The 18,632-nt window shown below is 55.5% G+C and overlaps 1 protein-coding gene across 1 annotated transcript in view; it reads right to left on the bottom strand.

Annotated features, from left to right (window-relative positions):
• The window catches only part of NPHP4 (nephrocystin 4), a 105,963-nt gene that overhangs the window by 64,352 nt on the left and 22,979 nt on the right, over positions 1-18,632 (bottom strand). Inside the window, exons 8-10 of the mRNA XM_081306819.1 lie at positions 16,070-16,206; positions 12,780-12,961; positions 12,027-12,153 (exon numbers count right to left, since the gene is read on the bottom strand). Of these exons, the coding sequence (XP_081162945.1) occupies positions 12,027-12,153; positions 12,780-12,961; positions 16,070-16,206 (446 nt within the window). The remainder of the gene's footprint in view (positions 1-12,026; positions 12,154-12,779; positions 12,962-16,069; positions 16,207-18,632) is intronic.

Here is an 18,632-nt window from a genome sequence, read left to right as displayed (position 1 = left end):
GTCCCGAGCAACCACAGGGTGTCAACAAAGCTAGTGTCAATCGACCGCCTTTTAAAACAAAATCACTATAAACTTATTAGGAAACCTGGTCACTACAACACTCTCAGGGTTCAATGATGTCCAAACTGCTCTGGTAAACGGTCACCTGAAAAACGGAAGTTTATGTCAGGATGAAAATGAACACACCAGGTTTCCATGCCGTCCACGCAACTCCTTCCATTTCCCTTCCTAAAACAGGCGATTCCCAGGTCTGATTTTACAATTTCATGGTTTTCTTGGGGTGGTTTTGTTTTTCTTTGTTTTCAACTGACACAAATCTCTGCGTGTGCAGTATCTATCAGCTACATAAGTACCCATTTTTCTTCATTTTTACCTTAAATAGGTTTAACAAAAAGAGATGGCTACTGTCACTCTCTAGGACCTCGAGGGGACACCTGGGCTGGATTAGCCAACGCACCGGCCAAGGATTAGCCTGAGGTGGCCCACAGAGGCACTGCAGCTGGGAGCCTCCCTGCCGCCCACTGGCCCCAGGTCCATCCAGCAGCAGGTACTCAACAGGCTCCTCTTCTCAGTGAGTTCTGGGGTCATGATTAGATCAGCTAGCCAGGCATGTGACACACAGGAGGCTGAGGAAGAAGGGTCATTTGAGCCCAGGGCCTCAGCCCAGCCTGAGCAACACAGCCCACAGAGGATTAAATCATTTCTTGTCCTGCCCAACTTAGATTTGAATCTATGCAAACTAAAGAGAAAAGTCCAAAAGACATTGAATCATCCCCATTTGGACTTTTAACTGTGATAAACATGATGCAAAATCCCAAAGGCATACACTGTGTTATGAGCCAGGTCTTGCCAATGGAGCAGAAATACCAGCAAAGCCACAGACAGAACACAGACACTGGCCTTTGGGAGTCCCTGTGGTGGGCTGAGTAGTAGTTCCCAAAAAGACCTGTGTCCTCCCTAATCCCCAGAACCTGTGCCTGTGACTTTACTTGGAACAAGGGTCTCTGCAGATGCAGTTAATCATCACAAGATGAGATCACCCCTGAGTACCAAGGTTGGCCCTAAACCCAATGGCAAGTGTCCCAGTAAGAGCAGGGCAGAGAGGCTTGATCGGGAGCCAGAGGGAGGCATGTGGGGAAGAGAGCCACATGCTGACAGCGAGGAGACGGTAGCACGGCGACAGGCCAAGCACCAACCTGCAAGAGCCAGGAGCCCCGGCCCAGAGCTCTGGAGGAAGTGACCTGTGGCACCTCAATTCTGGCCCAGGGGACTGCTTTTAAGTCTGCAGCCTCCAGAACTGTGAGAATAAACTCTGTGGTTCTACACCAGCCATCAGTGGTACTGTGTAGGACAGCCCCAGGGAACTCATGGTCCCCTATGGTGACAGGCTAGAACTTCATGCCACTTCATGGGCTTTATTTCCTTTAGATTTCCAGCAAGGGCTGCCCAGGTCATCATACCACTGAGTCTGGGCACCATCCTGCTGGGCACACAGAGAATGCAGAGCAGAAGGGAGATGGCATCCTGCCTGGGCAAAAGGGGAGGGCCTGCCCACCCAGCGCTCAACTCACAGCTGCTGAGGCCACTTCCAGAGGCAGGGGACAGAGCCTTGACGAGCTGAGCACACAGGGCGCCTGGCTGAACACAGGTTAAAAAGAAAAACTGCCGGGCAGAAGTGTCTCTGTGTTCCCAGCATCACAGACCACAGAAGGGGGACAAAACAAAGAGGAGAGAGCCACGTACAGGCTCCTAACAGACCAGGATCAGACAGGCTGCGGCAGACCCCAGTTAACACTGGCTCCTGGTCTTGGTGGAAGAGGACAGGTGTCCAGGCTGACCATCAGCACCGCCCTCTGCACCCACGAGCCCATGTAACCCAAAGCTACCAACCGCACCCGGAGGATGGCTGAGACCCACCCAGGGACACAAACCAGGAGCAGAGGCAGGAGGTGGAGCCCAGAGCCCAGTACCGCAGGATGCTGGGCCTGCAGGAGCACAAAGGGCTGGAGGACCCAGCTCGCAGACAGAGGCCGAGTCCCAGCACCTCCTCAGGCAACTTGTTCTCTAGCATTCTCCAAAAGGGACACCGGGATTCTGGCCACTGAGGCGAAACCTGCCCAGGTGAAGTGTGCAGGGGGAGAGAGGTGGTGCGTCTGCACCTGGCCTCTGCTTTCCTGCCGGTCCTCCAGCAGAGGCCATGGGACAGGCACCAGCAGGTCAAGGGGAAATCGCATCCAAGTCAGAGGTGCGTAAACGTGGCAGCTGCTTCTGGCTAAGGTCCTTCACGCCATCCTCCGCAGAAAAGGAGACCCGACAGCCCAGAGCTGATGTCACTTGGTCTCCTGTGTGGCACGGGACTTGCAGAGTTGTGTGAAGGCACAGCCATCACTTAACAGGCAACGGTTCCAGTTCTCTCAGCAGGGCATGGCAGCCTTTTTAGTTATGAACTTGCTCAAGGAAAGAAAGCTCTGCACCCTGGGGTGGCTCTTCATGCCAAAGGGTTCGCAAAACGTGGCCTCTTTTCAACACACTGTCACACCCACAATGACTGACAGAAGCAACACTGGCACTGAGTAGGGGACGCAGCCTGGGAGGTGAACGGGCCCACAGCCTCTGACCCAGAGGGACAGGGTCAGCCAGAGGCCACAAAGAGACACCATGGGGCCTGTCTCTGCTTGCCCTGCAGAGTGCGCTCTGCCTGGTCCTGCTCCCTCCCGCCCCGCCCCAACTAGGTCCTACAAATCCCTGGCTGATGGAGTCCTGACATCCACTCCTGTGGGCACTGCACCCTCTGGCGCCTGGCTTGGAGCAGCACTGCCTCCTGGGCCTCACAGTAGGGCAACAGAACTCCATCCTCTGTGCCAGTGACTACTCCAGGAAAGGGACTCTCAGTGAGCTACCTCCAAAGACCTTAAGGGAAGTGGCCCTCTGTCTTAGGGTCACCAGCTGGGAAGGAGGTCAGCTGAGCAAGCAGAGCTATCCACAGCCCCCACCCCTGCACCCAGCCAGGGCAGCAGAGGAGAGGCCCACACAGGCAGAGGGCCTGGCAGAGGCAGGGCAGAAGAATGTCCTGCGACAGGCAGAGTTCCTGGGGAGGGCGCAGAGGACATCAGCCAAGAAGGACCATGCTGACCAGCAGGACCTGAGACCAGAATATGCGCTCATCAAGGTCAGTATTAGCGCTGGGCCACAAGGACACAGGCCTGATCTGCTTCATTTCTCACAACTGCATGTGCACCCTTAATACCTCAAAAGTCAAACTTAATCCAAAAAGCGGGTGCCGCGCAGTGAGAGTTCTGCACAGTGCTGGTCCGGTTTTAAAACACTGATGACCACCCACGAGGACAATGCCAACACGGCGGTGGGTCAGAGGGCAGAGGGAAAGTAACGCCCACTCCCTGCCACTGCACAGGGACTCACTGTGGCGTGAAGCATGCCATCCACTTTCAAAACCAGAAGAAGCTCTTCAGAAGGCACCAGAACAGACATGAATGCACCAAAGAGGTGCGTTCTTGGCCAAGACGGCCCAACATCCTTAAATGCAAACCCTCTCTAAGTTCCTCGGCAAATTCACCAGAGCCCCAGCAGAAGGTCAGCAGAAGGTCAGCAGCATCGCGCCCCTGCTGCAAAAGCTCCTCTGGAGAAAGGAATATGCGAGAATCACCAGAGAACGAGGGACAGGCAGAGCCGCTAGGCCACACTCACTCAGCCAGGCCTGAGGATACAGCAGCCTCCAAACTAGAGCCCATGGCACCTGGAAATAGACAGGACCAAGGGGGACGATGACACACAGCTGAGCGTGTGACGAGGACCATCCCGAGTGTGGGGAGCCAGTGGTGCCACTGGAAGGGGGGGAGGGGCACCCAAGCCAGCCGCACCTGGGGAGCAAGGGGTGCGAGGGTCCTCCACCTGGGAATAAGGAGGGCTGCAAGACTGAAAGCTGACGTGGACAAGGTCTTAGGGCCGGTGTGTCGCTTAGTGGCAGAGCACCTGCCTAACACGTGCACAAGGCCCTGGGTTCCATCCCCAGTACCACACATAAAAAAAATTTGATGTTTACATGGCAAGAAGTGGGGAAGGTCAACAAAACTGGAAGAAAACACCTTATCACAGGTAAAGGGCAGATACCCCTAATGCAGAGACCAAGAGACACTCTATATAAAACAGCCAGGAGCATGAACAGGCCACTCACAACCAGGTGGAAACACGTCCAGGTCACTCATCATTGAAGAGACACCGACTGTGGTTCCACCCCTCAGCAGAACTCAGAACCATGCTGCAGCGCTGACCGTGCTGTGGAGCACCCTGACCAGGGCCTCACCCATGGGAACTGAGCAGGACCCAGCCCTACAGAGGGGATCTCGACAATGTGCAGCAAAACGTGCATCGCCTGAGCCCAGCGGGCTCTTTTCAGCCCCCAAGATGCACCTCTCTCAATGCAAAAGTGCTCCCCCTGCTTACACAGCTGCACATGGGGGGCCCACCTGAACACCCAGATGCAGCACCTGGGCCCAGGGCACAGCAGCCTGGACACAGGACAGAGTACTATGCAGCCAGAACAAGGATGCAGAAGCCCACTGCCACTCCCAGGAGTGCACCACAGCCACACAGACACACACAGGCAGCCTGCTGGCCCTTGCACGCTAGGGAGCCTGAGAAAACACAAGCCTCCAGTTACATCCACAAAAGGCAGCCCAGGAAAGATAAGCCAGGAAACACCAAGTTGGCTGCCCCCGAGAGCTGGGGCCATAGGGTGGAAAAGACTCAAAAGAGTGAGATGCTTGCCCACGGTGCCTTTTGGAGAATTCTGAACACATCAGTGCTCTGGACACTCAAAAGGCAGAACCCCATCAATGAGGAAGGGAAGGGGATATAACTAAAACTGAAAGCAAACAACAGAAGGCCCAGTGCAACTCAGACGAGCAACTTCCCCACACTTGGGACAAACCCAGAGACGTGGGGACACGCCACGGGCCACACACAATGGGCTCAGGACAGGGGATGGCTGCACAATCCTCCACTCTGGTGCTCCAGGACCAGGAAAAGGGCAGGTGCAGACAGCACTGGGCGCAGCAAGACAAAGGCCTAGAAGGGACCAGAGTCAACGGCCAGCAAGAACCTGTAAGTGTGTGTGGGGAAGTGTGTAAGAGTGCGTGTGCTTCAGCCTAGGGATGACCTGCTCACTCACACACCTACGACGTGTGAGGAGGTGTCTGAGTTCACGTGTCAAATTTCCTAGCTCTGTCCACGGAACCGGCACCGAATCAAGATCTCTCACACGTTCCCCTTTAAAAAGAACCACAGAGCCAGGCACAGTGGCACATGCCTACAACTATAATCCCAGTGACGCAGGAGGCCAAAGCAGAAGGATCCCAAGTTCAAACACAGCCTCAGCAACTTAAGAAGGCCCTAAGCAAAGACCCTGTCTCAAAATAAAATACCAAAAAGCCTGGGGATGTGGCTCCGTGGTTAAGCACCCCTGGGTTCAATCCCCAATACCACAAAAATAAAAATAAAAACAAATAAATAGAATCAGGGCTCATCAAAGACAAGGAAGGTCTAAGAAACTCTGTCTCCTGGAGCTCAAGGAGACGTGACATTTAGCTGCAGGGGACATCCCGGAGATCCCGGAAAAGGGCAGCAGGTAACAACGTACCCGTACTGGTCAGTGAGTCATGGCGAATGTCCCTTGTGATAACACTGACAGCAGGGAAGCTGGGTGTGGGGCACGTGGGGACTCTCCACACTATCCTCACCTTGTTCTGTAAACCTAAAACTTATAAAAATGAGGTTCTTTTAAAATAGACAGAGCACGGAAACCATGGCTCCTCACAGGAAAGCCAGGGCCAGGGCTGGAACAGGGAAGATGCCCGAAAGTGTCCAACTCACAGAGGCGGCCACACAGACACAGGACAGCCTGAGGGACTCCATCCGGCCAATCCTGGGACAACCTGAGCACCAGGATACCCAGGCACAGAACGTCCACACCCACAGCACCCAGTGGACGGGCGTCGGTCCATCAGCAGAGCCAGGGAGGCCCTGCTAGAAGAGGCCCATGTGCCCAGGCACGCAGGAGGTGCTCTGTCTGCACCAGGCATCAGGGAGGACCCGGGGGACACCCACATGAAGGCAGGCATCTTGGTCCCAGAGGACACCAAGACCACTCACTAGGAGAAAAAGCAACAAGGCCCTGTGGGACCTCAGGTGGACAGCGTGAGCCTCCAGGCATGGCCCTGAGAGGGACAGCCTCACTCCACACTCTCCCAGGAAGCTGTAGCTGACTCCACTGTGGGGAAGCAGTAGAGGCAAAATAGAACCATTCTCTGGAAGTTTCACAAGGAGGAAGACTACACATTAAAAATGTATCATAAAGGCAAGAAAATGGAAGAACTGCCCCAGATTAAAGGAGGCCAAGAGATAAGGACGCTGGACACAGTCCGTGACCCTAACCACTCCTGGAGGGGAGGGCTGTCAAGGGCTGACCAACGACCAGATGGACCAAAGCACCAGCTGGTGTTCAACGAGCCACGGTGACAGCAGCACAGCGTCCAAAGGCCAGACCCCAGCCTCCAGGTGCAATCACTGGGCTCCCAGGGTCAGGGCCACGGCGTCCACAGCGCGCCCTCGTGTGGGTCAGGAAAAGCATGTATGTAACACACGCACACACGTGCACACCACCTGCAGGAGGAGGGCCAGAGCACAGGAGCGAACACAGAAAGTCACACTACAGGGACAGGAGCTTCGAGGATGAACCAAAGCCCTCCGTGGTTTTGCAAATACCTGTAAGTTTGACATTATTTCCAAATAAAAGATCTTTGAAGAAATAAAGTCTCCCTTAGCCATTTTAAACAAGCACAATGTTAAGGAAACAATAAGGCCACAGACTGCAAAGACACTCACCAACATGCCTCTGATGAAGGGTGTGCACCCAAAGTGCGCGGAAGTCGCCGCCTCCCTGCTCCATGGTAGGAGAGAGCAGCCCACGCAGAGGGGTGGACGGTGGGACCGTACGGAGGAAGGTGACCAGTGGCTACAAGCACACCAACAAGAACCAAAGCCCGGTCTCTGGGGGATGTGAATCACAGCTGTAGGGAAGCACCACTTCCCACAGAGCAAACCACGACGGCAGGAAGGTGGGCAGTGGGACACTCGCAGGCTCCACAGAGCCCACCCAGGGAAACAGACACATCTCCAGGGACTCCCGGGAAGGGCAGGAAGTACCACCTACAACACAGCAGCACAAGGTCACCTGTGTGAGGGTCCACCCACCTGCCAGGGAAGAGGCCAGACACCACCTCCCACCATAGGCCATGCAGATGAGTCACCAATGGGCAAGACCAATCTATGGCTGTCACGGGCTCCACAACAGCCCTTAAAGACGTGAGGGTCTTGTCCCTGCGACGGATAAATTGCAGCTTCTAAGGAAAAAAGTCATTTCAGGTGTGACCAGGCCCTTGAGAAGGAGACGTTATCTCAGGTCATCTGGAGACCTGGACATCACAACTGTCCTCCCAAGAGAAGCACAGAGAACGGAGGTAGAGGGGAAGGCAACGCAGAGATGAAGCGGGGAGTCCAGACAACGGCCCCCTGAAGACTGTCCTTCAGGTCCTTCCTGCACCAATGTGGCCACAAGCTGAGGGAGGCCAGCGACCACCAGAAGCCGGAGGAGCCAGATGGATCCTCGCCAAGCTGGGCAGGAGGCACAGCCCTGCAACACCTTGACTCCATCCCAGTGACCCAGCTTCTGCTCCCAAGACTGAGATAGCAGCTCCACCAGGTCTGTGGCAATTTGTCACAGCACCACCAGAAGCTGACAAAGTGCAGACAGATGCCAATCCAGCAACCGCTGAGGGGAGTGGGAGGGGACGTCAGGAAACAACGGAATGGTCAGGCCTGCAGGGCGCACACCCACCCAAACTCACCAAGGCCACCCAGCTCCGCGCTCTGGGACGGGCATATCACTGTAAGAGCAAAAGCTCATCCCGTGAGCCCCCGAGGCTCCTGAGGCCAGACCCCGCCTTGACTTGCCGAGTTCGAGAGCAGCAGATTCCTGCCTGCTGCCTAGGCAGGACCAAGCCAGCTGCCCATTGCTAGTGACCCTAACAGTCAGCTCACTCACCTGCTGCATCTGCACTCACACTCCCAGGACACTCCGCCTGACCTTCCTCTCCTGACTCTCTGAGGAGCAGCCTGGCTGGAGCAGGGAGAGCCCACAGGGGCCAGGGGACGGCACCAGGTGGCTCCTGAGCCCATTAGGGCCTGGATCACCACAGGCCAGAGACCTTCAGCTCCCAAGGTGAAAACCAGCCCAGCCTCTGAGGGCGAGGGCCGTCCCCCACTGCACACCTCGCCTCCAGAGGAAGTCAAGAGCCCACACCAGAAAGCAGCATGGCGGGGCTCCACTGAGTGCAGCAGGCCACCACACTCTGCTCTCAGAGAAGACGCAGAGACAGGGAGCAGCCTGGTGGCCAGGGAGCTTGGCCACACCCATGACAGAGGCAAGTGCCAGCCTGGCATCACAGGGAGGGCCAGAGGCAGGGCCCCCAGACTCAAACTGAACCCAAGAGGGAACAGCGACAAAAAAACAAACACCACGAACACCACGCTTCCACATTGCATCATGCTGTAACGCGACAAAAACGTGTTTAAAAGATAAGTCATTGTCGTCCTCAAAACTGTCAGAGAAGCCTGAGAAGATTCAGCACAGGTTCTCCGTGGCAATACCAGGTCCAGCTGCTCCCACTCGGCCAGCCCAGAGGCCCCAGCGGCCCTGCGGGGTCTGGAAGCCAAGCCTCAAGCTCAGTGCCTGAGACAGAGACACTGCCCCTACATAAGCCATAGCTCCCTGTGCCGGGCTTCGTCCCCTAGGTCAGGCATCACCTCACCTGAGGGGTCACCCCCACATGAGGCTCACCTCCACACAGGGATCCCCTCCACATGGGGATCACCTATACTTTAAAATCACCCCCACATAAGGACCACCTGTACATAGGGATCCCCTCCACACAGGAATCACCTGTACATAAGGATCACCCAAGGATCACCTCCAAATAGGGATCACCTCTACAGAAGGATCCCCTCCACAGAAGGCATCCCCCATGCTGAGCACCACCCCTGCATAAGGCATCGCTGCGTGGTGGCCTCACCGGGGCGTGCACTACAGGGACAGGGGTAGGATAATTTTTAAAGGTCTCAAGAAAATCCTGTAACAGGTGTATTTTTCAGTTTGAAGAAATTCAGATTCAATGATTTCAGAATGAGCCCTTCACACCTGAGCCCCAACACAGAGTGCCCAAGGGCCACGCTGGCGCTGCCCGGGCACCCCCAGGCACCTGCATGTGGTGAGCCCCAAACTCAAGAGCCAATCCGTTCTGCTCAAAGAGCATGAACCAACACATAGGTAGACCAGCGAGATCTTCACGGCCTAGTGATGGGGCAGGGCTGCTGCCCGGGGAGCTGTGGTCCTAGGACAAAGGTACAGCCCTCCACAACCGTGCTGGAGGGAGGTGGCACCGTGGCCAGTCACACACTCTGGAGTCCACCCTGCAGGGCTGGGCCTCCACCCGAGGAGGCACACGGGCTCCAGCCACCCTGGCAAGGATGTGGCTGCATGGGGGGCTGCTTCTCCAACCGTCCACAGCTGACCCAAGACACACCACAACGAAGAGGCCCCTGCTGCCGTGGCTAACCACAGGCCACAACCGCCGGGCAGCTAGTATGACGCCGGGTGCTGGAGCTAGTCTGTGGTTGTCATGGTCTTGCTGTCCTGGGGACGGAGCCGGGGCCCGGTGCAGCTAGTTTCTTTTTAGAGATAACAAAACATTCAGGGCCCAAACAAGTCACTCAGATTCAGGTGACTGGGCATGAACTGGACTCAATTTCCAGCCACTGTTCTCCTGGCCAGAAGGCCACCTGCCCAGATGTACCATTTAAAGATGAGGCATCCATGAAGGGCCTTGGGGTTTGTGGCTGCAGCACCTGGTAAACTGAAGCATCACAGGAGTCTGCGCACTTGTTCTCCAAGGTTAGGAAGAGGAAAGGCACTGGTGAGGAGGCAGCACCGTCTCTGGGAAGGGTCCGCCTGTGCAGGGAGATGCTACTTAGGACCAGTCCAGAGGAAAGCATGCGGCCCCTCCGCTCCCAGGGAAGCAGAGGACCTGGAACCATCCACTTAGGACGGCTGGACATCTGATGGCACTGAGAAACTCACTTCCCTTTGAGGGTGGCCACTGGCACCTCACTGTAGAGACCCACCCCCTCTGGAGATACCCAGTGGCCATCTACGGACGAGATGCCATAGGGCTATAGCAAGCTCTCAAGCCACCTGGAGAAAGGGCCGAGACGAGACTGGCCACCATCGGCGGACAAACCCCAGCCCAGTGACGGGACCTGGCGTCATCTAATGCTTCTCTCCACCTGTTTAACATTTTCCATAATAAAAAAGCACTTATAAAAACATATTGGCAAAATCTTCACCAGTGAAATGACACTGTGCCCAGATCTGCCTCAGAGTGACTCAGCCTGGGAGGCCCAGCAAGGACTGATCATGACCACCGTCCATTCACCACCCACCCTGCTTTTGCTGGTGCTTGAAGTGTCCATTTTATAAAGACTTAAAAGAGCAAAGAAAAGGGGTCTGGGGTATAGGTCAGTGGTAGAGCACTTGCCTGGCGTCTATGAGGGTTCAACCCCAGCACTGCTGAGAGAGAGAGAGAGAGAAGAAAAGGAAGAAGGAAACATGGGAATCTGCAGCCTGGATGCATAAATATTTGAAAAGGCCTCATCCCAGCTGGAGGCAGCGCTCCCTAAAGAACTCGGAGAAGCAGGAGTGGACTACAGCAGGACACGCCCCCCCAGGGCCAAGCCGAACCTGCAGAGCCGGCCACCTGGCTAGCCAATCGTGTTCCCACCCTCACACAGACGGATGCTGAAAAGAAAGGATGAGCTACGACCACCCCGAGAGCCCTGCGGGCAGCAGCGGAGCTGGCACCACGTGCCACTGGCTGAGCACTAGACCAGGCGTTGCATGAGACGCCTCAGTTCAGCATACAGACTGCCCCGGGGAGAGTGCAGAGCGACAGGGAGCCCCACCAGGGTGACAGGCCCACATTGCTGCCCTGCTGGCCCGCACCACTCCCACCTGGGCAGCAGCACCCAAGTCACCCACAGAGCCCAGGGTGCACCCTACGGCCCAGTCTCCCAGCTGGCTTTTCAGCCCTGAAGCCCCAGCCCTCGAGGAGCCAGGACCACCGGAGAGGCCCACCCATGCCAGGGTATCTGCACACGGCTGAAATGTAGCTGAGATTGCTGATAATTAATAAAACAGAACTGGGAACGACAGGTTCATCAAAGCAGCTGGGACCTCAGAGTGGCTCCAACGCCTGGCGGGCTGGAATTTCCCCCTCACGGGGCTCTGAATCACAGGCTGGTGGGGGGAACGTGCAGGTCAGCGCACTGCTAGAGGAGGTCGGCAACAAAAGGACGCCGTGCGCCACCGCCGGTCCACGAGGCCCAGCCAGCACTGTCGCCGGGCCTCTTCAAGGAGAGCTGGACAGCGACACGTGAAAGCCACGGTGGGCGGGCCCAGCGACTTGCTAAAATGGCTTTCTCAAACAGAAAACTCAATCTACACCAGCGCTGAAGAGATGTCTATGCACACAGTTCCTCACCTGTACCTGTGAACTCCATCTCCTGGTTGTGATGCAGATCCACTCAAGTTTGACTGTAAGAACATTTATCACCTGCGCACATTCAAGCTGTACTATGCTAAAGAGCCTATGAAAAGCACACCAAATGGCCTCGTCTTTCAAAATGATCATCACTCCTGTGATTGTGAAGCATACTGAACTGTGCACCACTGTCCCCAACAGAACCTGCTCCTGCCAGGGACAGGTGGCTGGCACAGGAAGAGGCTCTCGAGACATGAGCCACACTTGCTGCCCTACTGCTGCTCACAACCAGCTCTGAGGGGGAAACACTGTGTCCTCGTCACCCAATGAGGCCTGAGCACAGAGGGCGATGCTCACGTTGCCGTCTGCCACCACAGGACTGCTGAACACATACTCCAGCTGGAAGACCACGGCGAAGGCCGGGTGCTGCACCATCTCAGGCAGTCGCAGGCGGCTTCTCAAAACCAGGGCCTGGTTTCCAGAGCTGGGGCAAAAACAAAACACAGGGACACGTTAGAGTGTCTCTCACACCCCACCTGTGCCTACCCCTACCCAGGGACCAGGGGCACGGGAGCACTGCCGACACGGCCTGGGCACCTGTGCAGAGCTGTCCTGCATGTGCTTGGCCCCGGGCAGTCCCCAGCCAGTGCTTCCTTCTCCCAAGTGCCACAAGCAGCACCTCTCCAGACTGCCAGCGCACCCTGCAGCCAAGTCCCCAGAAGCACCACGTGGAGGAGGGTCCCATTCTCTGAGACTGACTGCTGTGGAGGACAGCAGCCCCTGCTGCATCAGGAGATCCCTGTGGTGACAGAGGGACAGGGGTTTGGGAAGCAACTGCTGCATCATTTGGAAAACTAATCCCAGACACATCTGGATTCAGCATGCCAAGGGCTCCCCGGACCCTCAGCTGCCACAGCAGGAAGTGTCCAAAATGCAAACTCTAAAGTGTCAGAACACAAGAAGGAGCTTTTTCCAAGCGCACTAATTTGCTCATAGAGGCATAACTGAGCAAGTGGAAGAAAGGTGACAGGGAAAAGCCCCAGTGGTGACTCCACACCAGCCTGCTCCACAGCTTGCATCCCCACACACCTTGGGCCCCAGGGAGAATACCTGGTCCTGGAGGAGGAGCTCACTCTCCTGCTGAAGCTGGCGGAACGCGTCATGGCCACATCCATCTCGGGCACCAGCACAACCACCTGTGGCCTCCGCACAAAGCCCAGGCCGTTGTGCACACCCACATGCAGGCGCCGCTCCAGGACCTCCAGGGCCCCGCCATCCAGCAGGCCACCCCCCTGCAAGAGGCACAGGGATGGAATGAGTCCCACACAACCAGAAAGAGGGGTGGCCAGAGGAGCCCTGGCAGGCAGGCAAGCAGATGAGTCCAAGCAAAGGTCAGGTACCTAGCCCCGCCGTGCCTGCTGACCACAGCACCTCCTAGGTGAGGCTGGCCTCGCGACACCACCGTCCTTTCCAAGCAGCATGCCCTGTGGTGCCTGGTGGCCAGGCTACTCTAGCTTTCCAGAGTTCAGCTTTCCCAGATGGGCAGCCTCCTCCCCATGGATTTCAGCTCCCTCCACAGACAGGTCCCAGAGGTCTGGACGCTCACTCTCCTGAGACAAGGGGACACATGATAGAGAGGTGCCCACAAGCAGAGCACACCCAGTTTCAACTCTGTGCCCCCAGAGACTTGAGGCTCTGCGAAGAAAGGGCAGGACGAGGATGTCGTACACTCAGGCAGGAAGTCACGAACCAACAGCAATGGGGTCGGCCCCAACATGACCACCAGATATTAAAGTGCTTCATCTTAACAGAAAATGAACAGGCTCTCTGACCAGTGAACAGGGGTATTCCTCCAGGTCACTTGCACTTATTAAATTATGTAATCTTTGCAAAGCGACTGAATTTTCCAGTACCCATTAATCAAGTGAATGGACCTAAATTCAGCCTACTAGTCTTTGGATAATGGAAATTAAACCACAGAGACAACTGAGTATCTGCTTGGATAGGAACAAAAACACAAACATAAGATAAACAAAATAAAAACACACAGTAAAGTTGTTTTTAGGAATAGGTAAAATTCAACCATAGCACTCTTAGAACATCTCTGCCTTCCCACAACCCACTCTGAAAAATAAGAAAACAATGGATCTCCCTAGGAAATGGTTGCCGCGCAGCCTGCTTCTGCTCCATGCCTGCACGTGTGGCCATGTTAGGCAGAACTGGTTTCCAAGAAGAAGCAAAAGAGCCAGCTGGCTCACGGGGAACCAGTCCCTTGCTCACTTCGTAGGCCACGAGAGTGGGAGCCGAGTGAGAGGACCACCTGTTCCCACAAGTGGAGACTCCAGCCCTGCCACTAGCGCCCTGGCAGAGCATGTGCACCCACAGCTCATCCTCCCTAGAGCAGAGGGAGGGCAACCCCGGGCAGAGAAGAAAACCAGGTGCTCCCCGAGGCATGAGCACTGGAGAGGTGCAGGTCAGCTGAGGGGAAGGAGACCCACACAGGTTTGCACAGGGGCCAAGGAAGGCCTATAGGAAGAATGCCCAGGAAATGAGCCTCATGTCCAAAGGCCCAGTGGCCAGCACGCGTCCACAGGTGAGTCCAGGGAGCAGCTCAGGTCAGGAAGCCGGCAGAGAAAGCCCATACTCTGCAGGTCCGGCACACAAGGCCAGGTGCCCAGTGTCAGCCTGAGGACAGTGAGGAGCCAAAGCCAGAAGGAGGTCTGAGCAGAGGAAAGGCACTGGCTGCCTGTGTTTCTAAAGACCACTGTGGCTCTGGGCAGAGGCTGTGGCCTCAGAGAGACACTGCAGCCAGCCTCCAGCTGATCTGCCAGTTACCTGCACACAACCAAGGATGAGTTGCCTCCTGCTCGAAATTCCACCAAGAGCCAGGATCCATGTACAAGAACACGCACAGCAGGGTCCTAACGGCCCCGCCTGGAAGCAGCTGAGGCCACCCTGTTGATGGACAGACACGAGGCAGGGCACTCACAGGAACACCACACAGCAAAGACAGTGCACAGGCTGCTCCGACAAACAGCCCTGCACAGTGCCCAGCAAAGACAGCACAAAGAAAAGGCGGCTTCGTGGAAATAAAGGTGAAACGAGGCAAACCCACACTCGTCCAGGCACCTCGAGTGTCAACCCAGGACAAGAAGCAAACACCGGATAGCAGGAAGGCCTGGGAGCAGGAGGCTGGACCAGGAGCCCAGGCTCCTTTCTCCTCTCTTCCATTTGCCAAGCCCCTTGCCTTCCTGTGGCCTGACTGATGCAAGGAGATGCCACTCGGTCTCCTGGCATCTGTGGCAAAGCTGCTTGTGGAAAAGCCAAGAGTGAGCACCCTCCGTGTCCCAGGAGGCCAAGAAGCAGCTCCCTAGTCCAGTTCTGCTGCCCCTCCTCCCGTCCTTTAGAGCCGAGACCAGACAGGGCTACCCCTCCTCCCTGCTGGTGGCTTCAGCTCCGGAGCAGTCAGCACCAGGCCCGGGCAGCACGGAAGCCGGGTGCAGCCCACCTCCTGTTCCTGGGCCGTCCAGAGGAAAACAGAGGCCAGGCTGGGCATCCGGGACAAAGAAAGAAATGAGGAGTCCCCCAAACCTGCAGAGGCTCTGAGGACCCGGGTGCATAAATGAGCTGCGTGAGAATACCCAGGGAAGCTGGTCAGGAGGGGCCAGAGCTTGAACTGTCCTCGCACTCAGGTCTTCCCGCCTGCAAGCTGTCATCACAGGACGGGAAGAGGGACCCTCGGTGTGGGGCCCTGCTACAGGGCAGCCTGAGCAGCACACGGAAGTAGACGTGCATGCTGGGGCACATGTGCTGTGTCTCACCACGGCCACATGCACGTCCCTGCCTGATGGGTGGGCAGACCCCCCAACCAGGAGCATGAAGCACCCTGCCCAGGCACGCAGTGACAGAGGGGGACAGAGGAGTGCTCCCATGAGCTCCCAGGTTAAGGCTTCTAGGAATGTGTCCATGTGGATGGCAGAGTGCCCAGGGTCAGACAGGGTGAGACGTTCTCAGCTGCCTTTAGGGGTGAGCAACAACTCTCCAGTCACCTCCTGAAATGAGCCACAGTGCCTGGTCACCCATGCCCACTTGGGGTCATGATCTGCTATAAGTGAGGAGTGTTTTGTCATCTACTGAGATGAGAGTCAGTGTCTCCAGCCAACAGCACCTTTGTCACCTTCCAGGATGGGAGGCTGGAGGATCTCGGGGGTCTGAGGAGGAAATGGGTCCCAGGAAACCTGTTTTACACCAACTCAGAGACAGAAACAGTGTCCCTCTTTAGCCACAAAGTTGGGAGAGACAGGACCACATCCCCTGGGTACACCGTCCACCCAGCAGCACCAGACTCCGGCAGCTGGCCCAGCCCTCAGGATGCCCTCCTCGCAGCAGGTGAGACGTACCTCCTGGACGTGATCGCAGGTGAGGAGCTGCACCAGCTCCTCCTCGAACCTCCCGAGGGAAGGGCACAGGGTGAGGAACAGGTCATCCAAGTGCCACGTGATGGGCTTCTGGAGCCGAGGCTTCCGGAGGGCGTCGCCTGCGGTGAGAGGCTCGTGTGAGATGGCCCGGGGTAGCAGGCAGAGGACCCCCAGGCCTCAGACCACAGGCAGTGGGACCTCGAGGCCAGGAGAAGGCAGGGAAGTCACCTGGACACAGCATGCTGGGCCACCCACTGAGCTAAGGTGCACAAACTGCACTTGCCACTCAGATTCCAGCAAAACTCCTCCAGAGGCAAACTGCAAGTGGGCCACTCAAAGAACAAGGGCAGAGAGCAAAGCACGTCCAATGCCCTTCAGCTGGGTTCCCTCAGCGCCGCCTCCTCAGCCACACCAACGCCACTGCATTTACCTGAACCAGCTGGAAATGGGACCACGTACTGACATCTTGCAGCAAGCAGACACACAGACAGGGCTGGCACCACAAGAACCAAGCCCTTCATAACCCACTTGAATCAAATGTATGAAAGATGAACAAATAACCCAATCAACAAATGGGCCAAGGACCTGAACAGACACTTCTCAGAGGAGGACGTACAATCAATCAACAAGTACATGAAAAAATGCTCTCCATCTCTAGCAGTCAGAGAAATGCAAATCAAAACCACCCTAAGATATCATCTCACTCCAGTAAGATTGGCAGCCATTATGAAGTCAAACAACAACAAGTGCTGGCGAGGATGTGGGGAAAAGGGTACACTTGTACATTGCTGGTGGGACTGCAAATTGGTGCGGCCAATTTGGAAAGCAGTTTGGAGATTCCTGGGAAAGATGGGAATGGAACCACCATTTGACCCTGCTATTGCCCTTCTCGGACTATTCCCTGAAGACCTTAAAAGAGCATGCTACAGGGATACTGCCACATCGATGTTCATAGCAGCACAATTCACAATAGCTAGACTGTGGAACCAACCCAGATGCCCTTCAATAGATGAATGGATAAAAAAAAATGTGGCATCTATACACAATGGAGTACTATGCAGCAATAAAAAATGACAAAATCATAGAATTTGCAGGGAAATGGATGGCACTAGAGCAGATTATGCTTAGTGAAGCTAACCAATCCCTAAAAAACAAATACCAAATGTCTTCTTTGATATAATGAGAGCAACTATGAACAGAGCAGGGAGGAAGAGTAGGAAGAAAAGAGTAACATTAAACAGAGACATGAGATGGGAGGGAAAGGGAGAGAAAAGGGAAATTGCATGGAAATGAAGGGAGACCCTCATTGCTATACAAAATTACATATAAGAGGTTGTGAGGGGAATGGGAAAATAAACAAGGAGAGAAATGAATTACAGTAGATGGGGTAGAGAGAGAAGATGGGAGGGGAGGGGGAGGGGGATAGCAGGGGATAGGAAAGGTAGCAGAATACAATAATTACTAATAGGGCATTATGTAAAATTGTGGATGTGTAACCGACGTGATTCTGCAATCTGCATTTGGGGTAAAATTGGGGGTTCATAACCCACTTCAATCTAATGTATGAAATATGATATGTCAAGAGCTTTGTAATGTTGTGAACAACCAATAAAAAAAAAATCAAAAATCAAAAAAAAATTTTAAAAAAATAATAAAAAAAAATGTATGAAAGATGATATGTCATGAGCTTTGTAATGTTTTGAACAACCAATTTAAAAAAAAAGGAATAAAGCCACAAAAAAAAAAAAAAGAACCAATCCCTGGTTCTGACCCAGAAGCACCGCCTTCTCCCTGAGGTCACGCCCAGTGCAGAGCGGGCACACAGCACAGCTGAGTGGGAGCTGCATCTGCTCCACGCTGCAGGACCAGGAGAAGCAGCCGCTTCCCAACCCACACGGGGATCTGGGCTTCCTCTCCCGGCCGCTGCAATCTTCTCCTCCTACCTCCAACTCTTCCTCTGTTTTTGTGATTATTTGCATATTAGGTCTTAGGTTTTTAAAAGACAATTCCAAAGTTAAGTAAACACTTGGTGCTAAGGAAAACGCGGTCAGAAGGGAGGGCGGGAGAGCAGGGAAGAAGGCTCATCTTTGCTGTTGTGTCCACAAGAACCCAGGGACAGACGGTGGAGAGGGCTGCACAACAATGTGAATGTGCTCCATGGCCCTCCACTGCCCCGAGGGCTGGGGAAGATGGCCTGAAGTCCACCATCTGCGCGGTGGCTGAGCGAGCACCCTAGACAACCTGAGCTGGGGACCACCCTGCACCCAGCCAGACAGGAAGCAGTGGGGTGGGGGAGCGAGGCAGCAGGAGGCGGGCGGCCCCCGCAGCACCCAAGGCTCCTGTGCTCCTTCTGGGAAGACAATGGCAAGGCCAGCAGGGGCCTGGGAAGGCGACCCGCGCTCAGGCCACTCCAGCGAGCAGAGAGCATCCCAGCAAAGTAAGCCAGAGGAGAGAAGGAGAGGGGGGGGAGAGCAGGCCCAGGAGGCGAGCGGCCCAGGAGAAGAGCAAGAGAGAACCCCCAGGCCGCTGTGCCCGGTGGCTCCCG

Source organism: Spermophilus citellus, assembly GCF_964194105.1.
Source record: "Spermophilus citellus genome assembly, chromosome: 9".
Lineage (NCBI taxonomy): Eukaryota > Metazoa > Chordata > Mammalia > Rodentia > Sciuridae > Spermophilus > Spermophilus citellus.
The sequence above is the reverse complement of the archived record's forward strand: the minus strand, read 5'-3'. Positions and strand labels throughout refer to the sequence as shown.